General features: G+C 36.6%; 1 protein-coding gene and 1 pseudogene across 1 annotated transcript; one reads left to right on the forward strand and one right to left on the reverse strand.

The window, feature by feature from the left end:
* Positions 1–711: 711 nt before the first annotated feature.
* LOC137744469 (probable inactive purple acid phosphatase 16) lies at positions 712–14233 on the forward strand (annotated as a pseudogene).
* A 2890-nt stretch (positions 14234–17123) lies between these two features.
* On the reverse strand, positions 17124–17573 carry LOC137744471 (uncharacterized). The gene has a single exon (XM_068484275.1). It carries the CDS (start codon positions 17571–17573, stop codon positions 17124–17126), a length of 450 nt encoding a protein of 149 aa, XP_068340376.1.
* Positions 17574–20757: the final 3184 nt, after the last annotated feature.

The following is a 20757-nucleotide window of genomic DNA, read 5'->3' on the forward strand; positions in this document are numbered from 1 at the left end:
GCCAAAGATTCTTAATCATATCATAGAGTATTCTCCCTTAAACAGTTTGAAGGTTAGAGATCCCTTGTTGCGCATTCACTTGCCTCCATGGCTAAGTGGCTTAACCCCAACGATGCCGTGGACACCTTCCTGATGGAGTGACTTTGACATAATCAAAGATTAAGGACCTAACCACAAGACAACTGTGATGCCTCAGGTCAAAAGACTAATTTGCATTATCCCAACCATGAGTTCTCATGTGACATGAATATGAGAACTCTTCGTTGATCATGTTCAGTGAACTCATTCTCTATTGAGCACCTACGTACTTGTCTTGATGTCACACACACCAATGACTCGAGACTAGTCACTCTCCTTGAGAGAAGACATAGCACGTACTGATCTTAACGGACTGTCAATGCCCAATTGACAATCCTATGATCAGGAACGTTTAGGATGTGTCAACGAAAGAATGGTCTCATGAATCTAACTTCTTTAGATCGCATTCTTCCAATCACATATTCCTTGGACTTATCGTTTAAGCATATAACATTTATATGAGACGGCTCAAACAATAATGTTTGCCCTTAATATTAAACTAGATTAGTTTAACATGTGAAATGTCCATAAAGTATCATCATATGATTGGTTTTAGGGCACATTTCCAACATTTAGCACGTCTTAGCATTCTGATTACAACACTTTTTATCTGATATATTGTCATATATTCTAATGAATGGTACGTACATTGCAGATTTTATTATCCATCTCGGAGGCGTCATGACATCCAATAATATAGTAATCAGAAATGCAGGCTTGTACTGGGATCATGCATTTGAAACCATGACGATGCAGCATTTGAGTGGCCGTTGAGTGGTTTTCGGCTCCTGGAATTCCTAAAATTCATCGTCCTATAGCCAATTCATCATGCTCAGGTGAATTACAAGTTTGATCTATTATGTGTCCACAATTTTGATCAACTTGTTTGCTTTTGCTCAGTACTTCTTAATAGTGACTAATTTCTCCACTTTTAGCATTGACGACCTCTTTCATGTAGGCCTATTTCAAAAAGTAGAATGGAAACATAAACACATAAACGAAAATCACCTACGTCAACTTTTTTTCCATGAACATATTCACGTCGAAGTGCCAACTCTTATTTTTTCTGACTGTTCGTTCTAGACTGCAAAATTAATGTTGTTATAAATTTGAATGAAGGCATTCAAATCTTTGTTTGATGAACCGAAAAGCAGGAGACTCTTGACAGTTTCTGATATCTATTAGTTTAGGAGTATCAACCACTGTTCAATTAATTCAATCTCTTTAAGTTGTGTTGCCCTCAATTGTTATCATATTTCAAGTTTTGAAACTTTGAGTTTGATCAATGCAAATAAATATGTCAATGCTGTTATAAAGTATGATTCTCTTGATTTAGGTACATTGTCGTCGTTTTAGGAGGATAATCAGTAAGAATTGTTAATAATTTTTATACTAGTTCTTTTACAACACCTTCTAATTTGTAGGGCAAGAAGATTGTAGCTTCAGGGGCACAAAACGTCTGGAGCTAGTGAAAAATGAGATTGAGCTTAATACGCTATCATATTCTCAACATGGCCCAAAAGATCTTTGGCCTGGTATATCCAACTATGTCCTCCAAGTTTTGTCATCAGAAAATCCCAAGTCACCTGTGGCATTTTTGTATTTCCTGGATTCCGGTGGTGATTCCTACCCAGAAACAGTGCCCAAGCAGAATGGTTCCGGCAGAAAGCTCTAGAGATTAACCCTGATTCAAGGTAGAAAAGTATGGAAGTATTACCTGATACTATTGTCTTTAACCTTATTAACGAGTACAGGTTTACTGTTCTTTTCTTATCAATGACAGAAAGCTTTATTTGACAGGGCTCCAGAGATAATCTTTTGGCATACACCAAGTCGTGCTTATAAGAAAGTTGCTCCAAAGTTCGGCGTACACAAACCTTGCGTGGGTTCCATTAACAAAGAGGAAGTAGCACCTCAAGAAGCTTAAACGGGTATCATGAAACTTTAGGCTAGAAGGAAATCTTCCAAGGTGAGAACAAATGTTTTACCTCCCAAAAATTTTGCTATACGTAGGTGTGGTCATAGATGAGCATGCTTACCCTACATGTATTCACCCGGGTGGAAGACATCCGTGAAAATTCAAAAAAGGGTACAATGTTCCAGTAACGACAGACAAACACATGCGTAAAGAACTTATACAGGCACACAGACACCATCTTTACATTATCTGAAACATTAGGTTAATAAAATATAGGGACAAACAAGATTTAACTGTATCATAAACTAGGTATGGTTAGTATGGATTAACTTGTATGGATGGTAATCTCGGGAACGTTAGACTTTAATATCAGAAGTTTATATGAAATTGTTAAGTTCTATATGCTTTTGTTTTTCTTTTGAAGTGCATCGACGGGGTGAGGAAAGTCTCCTTGAAGTTCAATAAGCGTCTCCAGTCAGCCCATCACCAATTGGTTTTGGCTTTAAAGCTCCAACTTTGCAATGTATCAGAATGTGAGGCTCTCTCCACTAAACCATGTGTTTGGTTTAGTCTAGCTTCAGGTGATGGGACGTGTTGAGAATTAAAAATCTCACATCAGCCTTTTAAGCCTTGCATCATTTTATACGGACTATGGCAAATTAGTTTTAGGTTTGAATTTCCAACTTTAACATCCTACTACACCTGCTCTGAGATGGTAAATTGTCTTCTTGGAAATTATGGAAATCTTTCATGAAAATCTTCAAAAATCGTGAATTTTTGTGAATGTACCCAATTAGGAAATGATTTTCCTTACTATATTTTACCCTAATCTTAGTATTAATTTATTGGTTATTTTGGTAGACTTTTGATACTTTGTTATGTATTTTCAAATGTAGGATATTAGACTTCCTCTAGAGCAAAACATGATCAAACGGAAGAATTTTGGAGTGATTCCAATTGAATGAGGTTTGTGAGTCTTTCAAGATGATTGTGTCAAAATTTCAGATTTTTCTACCAAGCCGTTTGACCGTGGCAATGAAATAAACGCCCAGGGCATAGCTTTCCTAGATTGACGTTTCTGGACGTTTTGGGTATTTTGAAGGTCAAGATGGCATATTTTAAGGAAGATTCCTTCTTATTTGTAGGGGACGTCTTCAACTTTCAAAGGAGATCTTTTGGGACCAAATTGGAGTCGATTTGGTTGGTCAAAAGGCTAATTTTCTAGGAATTAGTTCGAATAGGAAACCTTTTATTTTCTGTTTTATTATTTTATTATGTTTCCTAATTTTATTCTAAGACCTTTTAGGGTTTTATTGACACACCCCGATAGGAATGTCCACTAGGACTCCGAGTCGAGCTGTGCTGGTCGACAACTGGAAGGTGACGAAGCCATAAAGTATAGTGATGTGGAAAATGTGAATAAATTTGAACCTAAAAGTGCCTAAAGACCAAAGTGCGCTGTGAGCGGGAATGAACCCATTTCACACGCGACGTCAAAGAATAAGTAAACTACAGTAGTGTGGGTAAGGATCATACCCTCAGAGGTAGCCACCCATACTGAGATTCGCTAAGAATCCTCGTCGTTACAAACTTTCAGTGGCTAAAACCTGAAGGGGCGAAAAACAAAAAATGTGAGTGGGCAAAAACAAAGCTTTTTAGAACCATTTCTCTTTCCAAAAATAATAACCCCTCACCGTAAAACCCGTATAATTTCCTAGAAAATAATAATACATACTTATATAAAAATCAGGCTTGAGAGCAATGAAAACCAAAGTGAGTGCCATGTCAAGTATCTCAGTAATAAATATGTATGCCATGTGATGCAAATCAATATAAAAAAATATATCAGCTGGAGTCACCAAACGTGACCTGTACGGCTGAATCTATAGCTTATAAACAATTCTTGCACACGAGTCAGAACCACATAATGTGGTATGTACGACAGGCTATGTGTAAATAAATACGCTCAAGTGCTACGATCACGTGAAGGCTGTGCGAAGTATCACAAGTCACCTACGAGTCAGAACCACCTAATGTGGTCTGTACGACAAGCTAGCACTTGCCTTGGATCTAAGGTGAGCGTGCGGTGTGGGAGGTGAACGATCACGTAAAGGCTAGGCCCTGACCTTAGGCGGAGTACTAACATCGGGGTGCAGGATAATGAGTACCAAATGCATCCAGGCATAACCATATACATCACAACCACTAACATTATAATGTGCTCACTTGTAGCTTACCTGGGCTCCGCAGCATCATGCAACATTATGCATGACTACACTAATGCATATACTAAAATATAACGCAAGTATGACATGGCATTTCAATCACATTTCATTTAAAACAATTTCTGGGAAAAACGTAAAGTATACATACGTATATATAGAAAACCAAAAGCCCACTCACCTGGAGACCGCACTACAACTCCCTAACATGAATATCGAGATGTCTCGAACGACAGTTGCCTAAAGCAAATATCAAATCACACCTCAGAATCTTTACTGATAGAACATGTAATTTACATAAAACACATCCCCCAAGGATGATCTAGAATGATTTGAGACCCATTGACCAAAAGTTAATCGTCAGTCAAAGATCGACGGTAGGGTCCACAATCCTACGTAACTCAATCCGGAAGATCCGCCCCTCGGATTTCCAATCAGTAACTTTCTAACATCCTCAAATATTACGTATTATAACGTATCAAAGTTTGGCGACAATTTAACGGTCAGATCGTCGATTGCTATAATAATCAAGTGGCGGACCTTAATGAAACTACGTTCAAATAATGGAAACCTGTCAATCAGACTTCACCAATGGAATCAGGGTATTCAAATTTAGCCTAGGAAGGTCAGGGGACGTCTCGGCCCACGCACCACCACAGGTGGCGATCGGCTACCCCGACTCGTCGGAAAATTCAACTATTTCTAAAAATTCTCAAATTTTACAGGAATGAAGATCTCAATAGTGGAGTAACTTTCATACCTATGACTAAGGCCAATTTGACCAGGAAAAGCCCCAGTTTAGCTTGAACCGTACGGAACCCTAAACTTGGGTGTGTTTGATTCAACCTCCAAATTCACTCCAACACCTCAAACATTGCTTGGGCTTTGTTCCTGGGGTTGAGGGGAGCCTAGTGGTGGTGGTAATTTGTTGGGTTAACTTCACGATCATCAGATTTCGCCATGGCACCCACGGGTTTCATTATACTCGAATTCAAGCTCAAACCCAATAAAATTTAGTTGGAAATGGAATAGGGGAAGATAAGGATTAGTTTTTACGTGGTGGTGAGGGTTAGATCGCCGGAAAACCGATGGAAAAATGTCGGGAAGGCGGCGGTGTGCGTAGTGCCCAATGGGTTACATGGGCCAACCCGTGTCTCCCCCCTTTTTCTTCTCTCATTTCTCCTCCTTGCTCCTATTTCTGATTGGTCACCTTCCTCCCTCCTTTCCTCCTTTCTCTTCTCTCCTTCTCATCCCAGCCGTCTATTTCTTTCTTTCCTTCCATCCCAGCCACACACGTGGCCTCACAGATCTTTGCTCCAGAAATCTGGAACCTTCCAAGTTAAATAGAATTACCAAAATATCCCTAACTTTAAACATTAATAACTTTTCCGTTATAACTCCAAATCACGCCCTATTCGCGCCCACGCGTCCGTAGCGATGAGTGCTATAAGAATACACCAAAAAAAATGATCCTTACATAACATGACACGACAATCAACAAAAGTCAACACTTTACCTCGAAGGGCATTTTCGTAACTTCACTTATTCAAATTATAAAAATCATAATTTTTAGGAACGGGCTGTTACATTTATTTTGTAGTAGTATAAATAAGGCTTTTTAGCCATTAGGTTGAGGGAGAGAACGCACGCACTACTTTAGAGAGTTTTTGAAGTTTATTTCCTAGGTGTTTTCTATCCTTGTTCTTAATAATATTTTGTTTTATGGTTGTTTGTAGCTAATTTTCATTTGCTAAGGTGATGCCTTGAGCCTTAGCATGAATATGTAGTTTTTATTTAATTTCTTATGATATTATGCATGCATATTTTGAATTATTAATCACTGTGTTTAAACTGTCTCTATATCTTAATGCTTAGCTACTATTAGGATGTTTTGATAAGTAATCGGATGCAATTTGGTCGGAATGCCACCAGAGGATTGAGTATTGCTTCTTGTGATTGATAGTTGTAAGTTCACCTAGGGCGAATGCCACGTCTTAGGGGTTGCATGGTTTTTCAAAGGCTTTTCACATAGCGTAATGAGTCATGCATGTTTATATTTGATCTGAATGTCACAGAAAAATTGCATGTTTGATATACATTCTAGCTTGAATGCCACAAGTAGAATATGCATAAGGAAAACCTAACCTTCAAAGTTGAAAGGGTAATTCATAAGTAATTGGCAAATCTATATGAGATTGTTAAGGGGACGGTAGAACTCTAGGCTTTTACAATTTGGTTTTCAAAACTATTTTCTTTTGTTTCTTTACTTTGTCAATTTATTTAATTGTTTTTAATTAAATTCGTTTTTAAGATTTTAGGTCATAAAATCACCTTTTTCCAAACTTTGTTTTCAAATAATTAATTAAGATTTGGTTTAAATACAAACTATTCATTCAATACCTGTGGAAACGACCTTGCTAGAGCCGTTTATACTATAACTACCTTGTTCTCTTGCAAGTACTTTTAAGTGGTTTTATCCCTATTTTTGCAAGTGGTAAAAATCCCCATCACTTACAGTCTATGAACGAATTCCTAATTCCATGAACTTGAACTTAGCATAGACTAGAATCGAAGAACAAGTGAAAACTTGAAGACCTTGAGGCAGTGGCGAAGCTAGAATTTTAGTCTAGGAGGGGCCCAAATGTCGAAATCCGAAACGCTCAATGAATCTTACAAAAATTAATCTGCCCTGTGGTGAGCAACCCACCAACATCGTTTAGGTCTAGTATGGCGTCCATCTTATCATCCTCTTCCTTAAACCTAAACCCCAAGCCTCTTTGACGTTCTCCCTCTACTGATTCCCAAGCCAAAGTCCTCCTCAAAGCTCACAAGCAACGAATTGCCTGAACTCCATAGGAGTCACCAACCTCAAATCAAACCCAATGAAGGAAATTAGAGTAAAAACGTCGGATTGGGGCTCTGAGCCTATGAAAAAACCTCGAAAATCATAAGCATAGCACTAGATTGTTCTATGTAAAAAAATATCAGGATGGTCCTGAGATCATCCTAGTCCTTCCATGGCTCCGCCCATGCCTTGAGGAACCAAGAAAAGGAAAGAAGATCAAGTCATATGCAAGAAGACTTGCATCAGCAGAAGGAGGCCATCGATAAGTTTCGGAGACATTAGGCTGAAGGTTATGTCTAGAGAATGCAGGACCTTGCTAATATTTTTTGTATAGGTCACATCTAGGACTCAAATAGCAGCATAGCCGGAAGCCTGGAAGAGAAAAGGCCAAAAAAGACCCAGCCTTCAGTAGGACTGCTATGATCAACCTACCATGGAGCGTTCGAGGCCGGTCACTCTGGCCAGTGGATTATTTGAGAGAAGGAAATGTCCTAGCTGAGCGCCGAGAGTGAGCAGTCTGAATGAAATGTCCCTACATCCCCAATGGACTAGTTGAGAGACTACTTAAGAAAGTCAACTGCATAATGAGTTCGGGTAAAATATAATCACTGAAGTTGCTTTAAACTAACTGTTGCAGAGATGTTTTTCAGAAAATTTGAGAGTTAAGGCATCTAGTCCATTCCTTCTTTAAGAGGGATTTAAATTGCAGAGCATCTGTTTGTTCTAGTTTGTTGAGCTATTCCGGTTAATCCCACGCCCCGCCCCTTTTTGCATTGGTAGGATAGGAATAAAGAAAACACCCTAATATTTCATAGAATTGTGAAAAACGGTAGCTAGCCACTCTTGCCGGAGGGTGTTGAGTTGTAATGAAGTTTTTTGTTGTCCCAGTGTGAACAAAACTAATTAGTTTAAAAATCTTTGGGCTAAATACTTGTATTACTAATCCTATAAATTCTTTAGAGTTATAATAATTTGAGCTGCCATGGTGTTTGTCAAGACATTATCCGTTTACTTTCAATGTTGTTTTTTGCGTTCTGGAAATTGATATTCATTTGTTCTGGTGACTTGTGTTGATTTTTCTCACTTATTGTATGACATGTAAAACAAATAATTTCCTCGCGATTTCTTGTCCAAAACATGTCAATGCAATTATCGTTGTAACATTGTTTGTGTCAACCGCAACCGATGAATTTTCCTATCGTGAGAAAACTCGAAAATTCAAAACTGGATTAGGTAAGTTGTTGAGTAGAAAGTAAGTGGTCCTAAACACAGAAACTGCAAAGAGTAAAAAGTAAGGAAAATCACCCCTCTCCAAAGTTCTAGGACAATTTTACTTCAGGAAATGCATATAAGAACCATGCAAATTGCCGAGTCACGCGGAACCTTTTGTACCAGTACACTTTTGTTTGCATAGCAAGCAAACCAATCCAAGAGCAACTTTTGTGTTTTTCTTCTTACAAGGTGAAGAATCCGTGTTGAAGAAAATGTTTAAGCTGAATGGCTAGTTTGCTCTCAATGTAGGAAGTTAGTTTCCTATTCTGTTTGGATAAACTGCTATTTTACCCCCTTAAACCTATTATCCCAGTTGAAATTGACTTCCTGAATTTTTTTTGTTTTGATAAATTAACCCCTAAACTATTTGAAATTAGCCAATTAACCCCTTGTTGGTAGATTTCATCCACTATTTCGTCAAATTCAAGGGCAAATTAGTTTTTTTATCAATTTACTTGTCAACTATAACTACCAATAAAATTATAACGTATGGACACAAAATAATGTTTAATGACAATGTGAAATGGTCCGTTATGTAAACATTGGTTTTTTTATATTTTCTTATTATACTATATGTTTTACATATCATTTTGTGTCCATGTGTTATAATTTTATTAGTTATCATTAACAAGTAAGAATTGATAATGAAATGACTAATTTGCTCTTGAATTTGATGAAATGGTGGATGGAATCTAACGACAAGGGGTTAATTGGCTGATTTTAAATAGTTTAGGTAATTAATTTACCCAAAAAATAGTTCAATGAGTCAATTTCAACTAAGATAATAGCTCACGAGGTTAAACCGCAGTTACTCATTTTGTTTCTTGTAAAAAGTTGGAAAACAAATGCTATTGTAAAATGAAAAGAGGCCCATTTAATTAAGCACTAGTAAATGTTTTTAATTTTCTGAGAAAGGCCCACTTTTCGTGGATAGTCATTGTATCCTGATTTTCAGAAAAAAGTTCTCAAACACTTTTGTCATGAAAAACTCCTACCTAAAATCACAACTATTTTATCACTTTGGACATGAATGTTTTGTGTCATTTCATCTTTTCATGATGGTCAACAGTTGATTTTTATTTAAAGGTGAGGTAAACAAATGGTATCTTGTCCAGTTTCAAACTGTTCGTTCGTTAACGATATAATTAATTTGCTAAATGTTGTTTTTCATACTAATTTTTTTTGTTACCGAGTAAAATATTGGAGGAAACTAATCATGAATTGGGACTATGATCCTCTTCGGATCAGTCTTCTACGGATCTTGCGGACCAATTGGTCATATCCGTTGGTGCAAATCCAACGGCTGAAATTGGTTACACGTCAAATGAGTTGCCTTGGATATGGACATAGTCGCCTATAAGGCCACTGACAAGCAACATACCTCCAATTTCTCGAGCTAGTTTATCGTGGTTTTTATCTCTAAACCTTTAATGATAAGCATTGCAATTTGTTTATTGATTTTTTGGTCGAATTGCAATTTGTTTCTTTGGTTTAAGCAGAAATTTGATTATATGGAGACTTTAATTAATCAACAGCAAGAGCAAGAATTTGCAGATATGGAAAGAGAGGAAGGAGAACACGAGATAGCAAAAAAACAGAGAAAGGAGGGAGACCACCTCGTTGTACATGAAACTAATTAAAAAAAATTCAAAAGTTGGATTTGTACCAATACTTATGATCGATTGGTCTACAAGATCCGTCAGTATCTCAGTCCATGAACAGTAGGGCATGATACTAGGCCTGGCAAACGGGTCGTGTCTATAGTGTTCGTGTCGTTTTCGTGTAACACATGTTATCTTAATGGGTCGTGTCGTGTCACACCTGTTATCTTAACGGATCCTTAACAGGTTGGGTCACTTTACCCGTTCGTGTCGTGTCACACCCGTTATCTTAACGGATCCTTAACAAGTCGGGTCACTTTACCCAACGGGTAAAGTGACCCGACCCGCTATGACCTGTTAAGAAAAATGTATTTTTTTTCATTAAATTTTCACATACCACACATTGCCACATAAATATTACTTCAAAACAGTAAAACACATTTGTTGTTTAAGTACTAGATTTACACTTGAAAATAAGAGCCTAATAAACAAACATCCATACACTACTAGTCTATTACAAAATATTAAATGTGTAAGGATATGCAAAATGAAAGAGTTTTGTTTTCAAGGTTGTGAAACTTTTCTCAAAAAGTTTAAACCTTGCCAATGGAACTCAAAGCTTGCATGTTATTCCTTTTACAAAATCCTCAATTTTCATCGATCATCATGACATAAGATTTTGTGGTGTCCACTAGTGTAAATATTTTAAATTGAATATCGAATTCATTCATTGTATTCATACAGGGTCAAGGAGTGTACCTGTAAAAATCATCAAAATCGGAGTTAAAATAACCGTTAAATCGTGATTTTTTGTTGATAACCGTTGAAAAGTTTTGTCTCGTTACTTGATCTCTGAATGTCTATTTTTTGGGATTTTTGGCGTATGCGATCTTGAAGCATATACAAACAACTTTGATGGTTAGATCATTGAAATTATTTAAGCAGAATGCGTATCCCATCAAAATGATAGATTCACTAACACTTAGAGTTTATTTATAATTTCATTAAGTATAACATAAGATTTTGTGGTATCCACTAGGGTAAATATTTTAAATTCAAGATCGAATTCATTCATTGCATTCATAATCATCAAAATTAGAGTTAAAATAACCGCTAAATTGTGATTTTCGTTGATAACCGTCGAAAAGTTTTGTCCCATTACTTGATCTCTGAATGTTTGTTTTTTGCAACTTTTGGCTTATGCGATCTTGAAGTATATACAAACATGTTTGACGGTTGGATCGTTGAAACTAGTTTCGTAGAATGTGTATCCCATCAAAACAATAGATTCACTAACACTTTAGAGTTTATTCATACTTTCATTAAGTATAACATAAGATTTTGCGGTATCCACTAGTGTAAATATTTTAATTGAAGATCAAGTTCATTCATTGTATTCATATAAGGTCAAGGAGTGTAGCCGTAAAAAATCATCAAAATCGGAGTTAAAATAACCGTTAAATCGTGATTTTTCATTGATAACCGTCGAAAAGTTTTGTCCCTTTATTTGATCTCTAAATGTTTTTTTTTGTGATTTTTAGTGTATGCGATCTCAAAGCATATACAAACAATTTTGATGGTTGAATCATTGAAATTAATTTCGTAGGATGCGTATCCCATCAAAACGATAGATTCACTAACACTTAAGAGTTTATTCATACTTTTATTAAGTATAACATAAAATTTTATAGTATCCACTAGTGTAAATATTTTAAATTGAAGATCAAGTTCATTCATTGTATTCACATAGGGTCAAGGAGTGTGGTTGTAAATCATCAAAATCAGAGTTAAAATAACCGTTAAATTATGATTTTTCAATGATAACTGTCGAAAACTTTTCTCCCGTTACTTGATCTCAAAATGTTTGTTTTTTTGCAATTTTTGGCATATTCGATCTCAAAGTATATACAAACATATTTGACAGTTGGATCATTGAAATTAATTTCGTAGAATGCGTATCCCATCAAAACGACAGATTCACTAACACTTAGTTTATTCATACTTTCATTAAGTATAACATAAGATTTTGTAGTATCCACTAGTGTAAATATTTTAAATTGAAGATCGAGTTCATTCATTGTATTCACATAGGGTCAAGAAGTGTAGCTGTAAAAAATCATCAAAATAAGAGTTAAAATAACGGTTAAATCGTGATTTTTCGTTGATAACCGTCGAAAAGTTTTCTCCTGTTACTTGATCTCAGAATGTTTGTTTTTTGCAATGTTTGGCGTATGCGATCTCAAAGTATATACAAACATGTTTGACGGTTGGATCGTTGAAATTAGTTTCATAGAATGCGTATCCCATCAAAATAATAGATTTACTAATACTTAAAAGTTTATTCATACTTTCATTAAGTATAACATAAGATTTTGTGGTATCCATTAGTGTAAATATGTTAAATTGAAGATCGAGTTTATTCATTGTATTCATATAGGGCAAGGAGTGTAGCTGTAAAAAAATCATCAAAATCGGAGTTAAAATAACCGTTAAATCGGGATTTTTCTTTTTATAACCGTCGAAAAGTTTTGTCCCGTTACTTGATCTCAGAATGTTTGTTTTTTGCAATTTATGTGTATGCGATCTCGAAGTATATACAAACATGTTTGACGGTTGGATCATTGAAACTAGTTTCGTAGAATGCGTATCCCATCAAAACAATAAATTCACTAACACTTTGAGTTTATTTATACTTTCATTAAGTATAACATAAGATTTTGTGGTATCCACTAGTGTAAATATTTTAAATTGAAGATCGAATTCAATCATTGTATTCATATAGGGTCAAGGAGTGTACCTGTAAAAAATCATCAAAATCGGAGTTAAAATAACCGTTAAATCGTAAATTTTTTTTTTATAACCGTCGAAAAGTTTTGTCCCGTTACTTGATCTCAGAATGTTTTTTTTTTTCAATTTTTGGCGTATGCGATCTCGAAGTATATACAAACATGTTTGACGGTTGGATCATATCCTGCTTATCGTGTTACCCACGTGTACACCTGAACCAACCCGTTATCTTAATAGGTGCTTATCGGGTTACCCGATAACGACCCGATTTATTATCGTGTCGACCTGAACACCTGTTAATTTCGTGTCGTATCGTGTGGGGTTATCAGGTCGTGTTAGGAATTGCCAGGCCTACATGATACATGTACTACGTTAAAAAAATTAAGATTTCCAGATTATGATAATAGTGGGAAGATCACCTTCATATTGTCATATTATGACAATTCGAAGTTTTCAACGGGTTAAAGGTGTGGATTATTACCCAACAAGTACACAACACTTGGAATGGGGGTCGAAAGCAACCATCGTACATTGTGCCGAACTTGCACCTTCCTATCATCCTTCTACTTCTTCCAGAGTGAAATATCGTTAGTTCTCATAAACATTCTAGGTGAGCTAGCTTGACCTGCTTCTGAGGTTCTGGACAATTTTTTTTCTTGTTACAATGATAGTTACTTATTTCTGTTGGTGCTTCATAAAAGTTATCTAGGAACGCTCTACTCATATCAGTTATGTTGATATCTACCTAACATAAAAAATATGAAAGATGAAATTTCTAATGCTTTGCAAAACCATGATGTATTACAAACTCCGATGTTTTCCCCAGTTTGGTTTGATTTGTTTTTACATTTGTTTTAATATGGCTAGTTATTGTTGGGAGTAATTGGGGTCATAGAGAGACCCCTATAGGCCTAGAGGTGGTGGATGCCCCCACTTTTTTTTTTTGGCACAAAAATTGTACAGTATTGCATCACAATGACCAATCCTAAATAAAACACAATTAAATCCTATATGTTAATTGGTATTAAGCGAAATGCTAAGGAGACTTTTTTAAAAGTAGACCTCTTCAAGGATAATGCGCCACGTCATGTTTTTAGCATAATTTCCATACCAACATTATAAAATATTGTGCAAAAAACATGAGGTATTGACATTGTGTCAAAAACATGAGGTGGTGCAAAGTCCGCAAAGAGTTCACGGAGAGTCTCCCTAACATTTCTCTTGGTATCAATATGATAGAACTGAAACATATATTCTCCCATGCTCTTATATTGAAGTGAATTGATTGCACTGCATCGCATTGCATTTTTGGGTATGGATATTAACTAACATACTGGAAGGTATTCTGGGAAGCTTGTAATTATTAACTCATCATAACTGGATTACTTAAGAGTAGGTCCTAATTATCAAACTACTTATGCAGCTACCACCAGCTCCACCACTGCCACCATTTCCAGAAGGCTATGTTCCCGCTCCAACTGCAAAAGCTGAGAATGGCACTGAAACCTAATAGACTGGAGAGACACAAAACCTTCAGATAGATCCCATCAGTGATCAAGGCCCAGCTAAAAGAATGAAATTTTAGAGCCCAACTGCCATATTCTCAAGCTCGTCCAACTCCTCCGATTCTTGTCCTTTTTCAATGGTTCAATATTATGTTAAGTAAAAGTAGCAAGTTTGTAGCAAAAACCAGCACTTATTCAACAAATGTTTAAAGTTCCAGAATTGGATTGATATCTCCTTGATCAAGCAGTAGTTCATGTCCACATGTTAGTTGTCGAAATTTATCATCCATAGTAGCTGAGTTTTACACAACCACTTGTCATTACCTGTGGCTACAACCCTCAAGTTCAACACGGACTCAGCTGCTCCTACAGTATTGGCTAACCACACAGATCCCTTAGGCCTCCTCCAACCCTGGGCTAAAACCCAAATTTCCCCTTCCCTCCCCCACCCCACCTCCCCAAAAAAAAAAAAAAAAAAAAAAAAAAAAAAAAAAAAAAAAATCCAACCCAACCCAAGTCCTAAGCCAAACCTAAAACCTAAAACTCAAAAAAATACCGAACTGTTTTTAGGCCAGAAATTGAAGTGGAGCCCACGGATGAGAGTGAAAAGTGGGTTGTGAAGCCCAGACTCCCCACCCCCACTCGCCCAACGCGTTGCACGCGCCAGGCCAGATCCCAGCGGGAGCTCACCCACGTAGGCGTGACCCTCCGCGTGGCAAACGCCAATGTAGCCCAACGACTAAAATAATTCAAAAAAAATTATTTAACTCAAAATTCACCAAAAAACTTTATAAATACGTATGTATTTGTTCAAACATCCACATAAAACTCACTTTTCTCCTACAATTCTTCCAATTTTTCTTTCTACCATTTCTTCTCATTTCTAAATTTTTCAAGATGGCAAAAATGCATGTTAGAGGTCGTAATTGGACCTTTGAGGAAGATATTGCTTTATATTTGGCATGGGTTTCTATTAATTAGCGAAGATGGTGTTGTCGGCACAAACCAAAATAAAAAGGTTTTTTGGGGAAAAATCATTGATAAGTTCCATGAAAGCTCCAACGCCAACCGAAGGAAAGGTGGTGGTGTTTATGATCGGTGGAAGGTTATCAACAAAGCGTGCACTTTGTGGTAGGGAAGCTTGGAGAGAGTCACGGTTGGCATGGCTCGTGGAAGGAGCTCCTAAAAAATTGTGAGTTTCTTTGTTGACATTTTATTTTTCATGTACATAATAGTATTTTTCAACTAATTGTTTTTACGTAGTTGATGCATAGGGTGACAAAGCAATGGCAATTTACAAGACAAGAACTACACCAAAAAATCAAGCTTTTAAGTTCCATCATGCTTGTAACGTCCTCAAGGATTGTTCGAGGTGGGGAACCGATGCGAACCAACAATGGGGAAGATTATTTCATAGTGAAGCCCCACCCCAAATGATGTCAATGAAGGTGTGAATGAAAGTGTCAAACAATGACCCCAACTTCTTCTTTTGCAAGGCCCTCGGGAAGAGACAAACAAAAGGAAGTAAAGAGAAAAGGGAAGTCCCAAGATCCCATAAGGGAACAAATTGCTACCAGATTTGCAAGATTGACCGAAAGCCATAACTCTCAGGAGAAGGAAGCGGCCTGATTGCGTGTGGCTCTAACGCAGCTAGGGGATAGGGAGCAAGAGAGGTTCGAAATAAATTTCATGATGGAGGGCCTCAACAAATACACTACAGAGAGGAAGAAGTACTTACTTGGTAAGCAAAAGGAAATTGTGCAAAGGGATGCCATAAGAAGTATATTTCAAGATGATAATTCATCTCAAGGTTATATCCCAAGTCCACCACCAAATCAAGATAGTGGATATCATTATTAAGTTTATGTAGTTTATGAATTTTCGATTGTATTAAGTTTAGGTAGGTTATTAATTATTGTTTTTTTTTTTTTTTAAGTTTATGTGGTTTAATTGTCCTTTGTATTAAGGTTATGTGCTTTTATTAAATGTTGTATTAAGTTTATGACTTATTAATTATTGTTTATATTAATCTAGATGCCTTCAATAATTATTGTACTTATTGTCAGTTGTGTCTACAGAGCACCCATTAATTATTGTACAATATATGCCTTCAATAATTCAAACGACCTTCAATAATTTGGACAACGTTCTAGTGAAAAGACTTGTCACAAGAAGACAATTCAATTTATTACTAGAAATACCAACATAGTACATGCAAAATTATTACATAACATAACACATTATTACACTTAAGATCATCCATCATCAACGTTCGCCTTCTCGGCGCCATACATGCTCAACCAAATCCTTGCGGAGTGTGTCATGACCTTGAGGAGCTTGAGTTCTATTTAAGCGTCTCATATACTCACTCAATGTGACCTTATCCTGTCGGGTCTCATATGTGGTTGCAGCAAGATATTCAACATCTCTTACCATAGATCTCGCATGTGTTGGTTAGTCATCATCCACATCTTCGTCTGAATCTTCTTCAATTTCGATGTACTCATCTTCCACAATCATGTTGCACAAAATTATGCACGTCATCATGATTGAATGGAGGTCTTCAGTATGCCAAAGTTATAAAGGCCCTCTAACAATGGCCCATCGAGCTTGTAAGATCCTGAATACTCTCTCCACATCCTTCCTGTAAGACTTTTACCTCAATAAAAATATTTTGTTCTTTGCATTATCGGGATGGGAAAAACTTTTGACAAAGGTAGACCGACTAGGATAAATACCATCAGTTAGGTAGTAACCTAGCTCATACCTATTACCATTAACCTTGTACCTCTATTTTAGTGCCCATCCATTGACAACTTCATCAAACAGAGGAGAAGACCAAAGAATATTGATATCGTTGTTTGATCCAAGAGCGCCGAAGAATGCATGCTAGATCTATGTATAGTAAGATGCCACAACCTCGAGCACGATGGTTGGCTTGTTGTGATAGCCCTTGAATTGGTCGGCCCAAGCAGTAGGATAATTCTTCCACTCCCAATTCATACAATTGAGATTTCTTATCATGTCAGGGAAGCCACTTTTATCTGCCTTGCTTATAAGCCGCTTTAAGTCTTCACGATTTGGCTTGTGGAGGTATGTAGCTCCATATATGGCTTCAATTACCTTATAGAAGTGCTTCAGGTTCTCAATAGTAGTACTCTCTGCAAGTCGGCAATACTCGTCAGTTGAGTCTGCAGAGTACCCATTAGCTAGCATTCGAAATGCAGATGTTAGCTTCTGATGATGTGATAGGTTTTGTCGGCCTACGACATCTATCTTTCTTGCAAAATAGTGATCATGATGGACAACTGCATTCAAGATGCTTTCAAAAAGCTCACTCCTCATCTAAAACCATCTTAAAAAATCATGAGAAGAATACCTCGGACGTTCGATGAAATAATCTTTCATCATCCGGTCATGACACTTTTCTCTATCACGCTGCACAAATGAACACCCCGTGACAAAACCACGATGGCTAGATTCAGCATGGTGCTGATACTACATAAGCAAGTTTGCAAATTCAGCTTCTTCTGCGTTCATTTCTGCATTGGCATTTGCACAACTTGCTTGATATTGTGTCATCCGCATTGCTAAGCTACACCTTCTCCTATCACCCATTGATGAGATATTGATGATTTTTATGAAACAAAAACACTTTAAAAGTTGAAAGATTGGTGAATATAGAGGATGACTAAAGGTATGAATGTTGTGTGATAGTTAGATATTCAGCATAGGCTTATATAGAAGATGGTTGAAGGTTTGAGTTTCATGTGTGTAGGTTTGTGTTTCATGCGTTTCATGTGTTTTGTATGTATTTGGTATGTGTTTCGTGTGTGTCATCTGTTTCACATGTGTTATGTGTTTGCTTCATCTCTATCATGTGTTTTGTATGTCCTTCACATGTGTGTGTGCTTCACATGTGTTTTGTATGTCCTTAACATGTGTTTTGTATGTGTTCCACATGTGTTCTGTGTGTCTTGTGCATTTCATGTATTTTGTATTTATACATCTCTATCATGATTTTCATATTCTTCATAGTGTTTCATGAGTTTCATGTATCGATTTAGTGATTTTTCAATATTTATCGGATTTTAAATATTTTTAGATTAAAATGTTCATAAAATTAATTTATGATAGTCTACATAATTTTTTTTGAAAAAAAAAAAAGTCGATTTAAGAAAAAAATTAGCCCAAATTCATTCTTTAATAATTTGGGGCTAAAATTTTAAGCCATAAGGGTTGGAGCAGAAAAGTTGTTTCTAAGCTAAAAATTTTAGGTTTAGGTCAAGGGTTGGAAACGGCCTTAACAACATAGATCTGGGCATTGTCTCATAAAGAGGCTCGGTGAAATAGACATGTCTGTGAATATGAGGACTACCTGCACCTGGACAGAAAGACCCTATGAAGATGCTCCTCGATCAGTTGATTATACGGTTCTAATGCTGTTTATTCAAACTGAAGATGTTGCCAGTTATTTCCATAGTGCTGTTTATCCAAACTGAAGTGTTGGTGGGAAAAATAAAAATAAAAATCTCAAGGTCTTTGAGAGGTTTCGTGTAGAGTGAGAGTTTGCACATGTCAGTTTTGTGTGTTGATTTGGAAGGCTTTGAGTGATGCATTCCCTTCTCTATTTATAGTAGCAATTTTCTCAATACCCGAGTCATTATTTCACTCGTATTAGAATTCCTCAACCCATTCTGATTAGGGCTTGACCAATCCTAACTCCTGTAGGATTCTAAACCAAGCTCTTTAATTAATCATTCAGATTCAACCCTTGACTCTCAGCATCTTTTCTGATTCGAAGCATCCTTAGCTTCTGAAAAGTCATTATTATACTAGGATTCGACCACTTCACCCTTATCCAGGCAGAACCATCTTCTGATAGGATTCAGCCGAGCTCTACTAGGCTAGGCCCAAGGTGGGAATATTCCTGGTACTTCTTACTGGATCAAGAACAATCATGGACTCGGCCTATTGTATTATTTTGGGTCCAAACAGTATGATTGCATCAACTGTAAGATTTGCAAAATCTAGACAAAATCCAGTAAAAATGTAACTTTGATCATGGAGTTGCAAAGGCGTGCAGGCATATTCCTCCCATTTCTGTTCCAAAATGTAGAAGCTCTCACACAAACCCAGAGTTAAAATAATATAATTCCAGTTAAACATTGTACCACCCTTTCTCAATTCCTATTCTTTTACTATTATACTTTATGAAGGAGTAGGGTTTCAATAATTAAATCGGAGTAGGATTCTCTCCTCTCCTATTCCCATCCTCTTCCTTCCCCTCCTCTCACATATTTTTTTTGTCTTATTGTCTCAATAAAAAAAATTAATATAAGATGTTGATGTGGCTAAATAGTAATCGTTCAAATAAGAGGGGAAGGAAGGGGAGAGAGATTAGGAGGGGAGAAAATCCTCCTCCAATTATATATTCCCAATCAATACCATGTCCTCTCTTTCCCTTCTTCCTAGTATGTACCTTTTCAAACATGCTAATATCACTGCTGTCACTTGAACGATCATTTGATGGATGCATAATTCTATCAATTCGCTGCTTGGCAGCATTTATCTTTTCTTTCCTCCTCTTAATTACCACACAACCATTAACAAAAGACGGAAGCGTAGCAACCAATCCTACATCTTTCTCTAATATCTCTTAGTAGAGTTTGCCGTCAGTGCAATCCCACCTGCGATGGCACATGTTCAACTAGAGCTTGTTGTCAGATTTGCAGAGCAAAACGAATCGTTTCAACGTGCAGGCAAAGCCGACGATCTCGTGAGGCGCGAGGAAAGAGAGGATGCAAAGCTGGACATAGGAGACGAACACCAGAGTAGGAGGAGAAAGAGATGGTTTTAGCTTAAGGGTAATTAAGTCTTTTTAACTTCAATTTTGATTAATTTTATAAAAATTAAAAAACAGAGGTTAGATTTCATTAAATGTTTTCAAAATGGTTATATTTCCAAATTTCCCCTATTAGGTATTGTAAAATTGAGTGATCTATGAGATTAACAGAATTTCTAACTTTGGCCCTTTGATTTCAAAATCCATTAATTTGGGGGGGGGGGGGGGGGGTTAGATCAATTTGGATTTCACAGGATTTTAAAAGACCTTTTAACTGTATTTTTAAGGATTCTTATGGATTTTGATTAAAGATTTGAAACGATTCTTATGGACTTTGATAAAAGATTTGAATGAATTTTGAGACTTTCTTGTCATTTTAAAATTTATGTTTAAATAAAAAAATGAGAGTAAACTTGAAAATAAATGAAGAACTATGTCCAATTCTCCTGTGTAACCCCTATCCTCCATGTCCATGGTCCTCCACGATAGAAACCATCCACCATAATCATTCACTCATGAAAGCGCATTCGGCTTTTGATTTTTTGAAAAGGTGATTCCTTTAGAGAGAGAAAGAGAGAGAGAATGGATGCTGCAAAGGTAGGAAAAATGGAGAAGTCCATCAACAAGTGCAAGTCAAACCCTTCAATTATTCACACCCCCTCTATCACCTTCTTCAAGTCCTAT

Source organism: Pyrus communis, chromosome 9 (genome assembly GCF_963583255.1).
Source record: "Pyrus communis chromosome 9, drPyrComm1.1, whole genome shotgun sequence".
In the NCBI taxonomy this organism is placed as follows: domain Eukaryota; kingdom Viridiplantae; phylum Streptophyta; class Magnoliopsida; order Rosales; family Rosaceae; genus Pyrus; species Pyrus communis.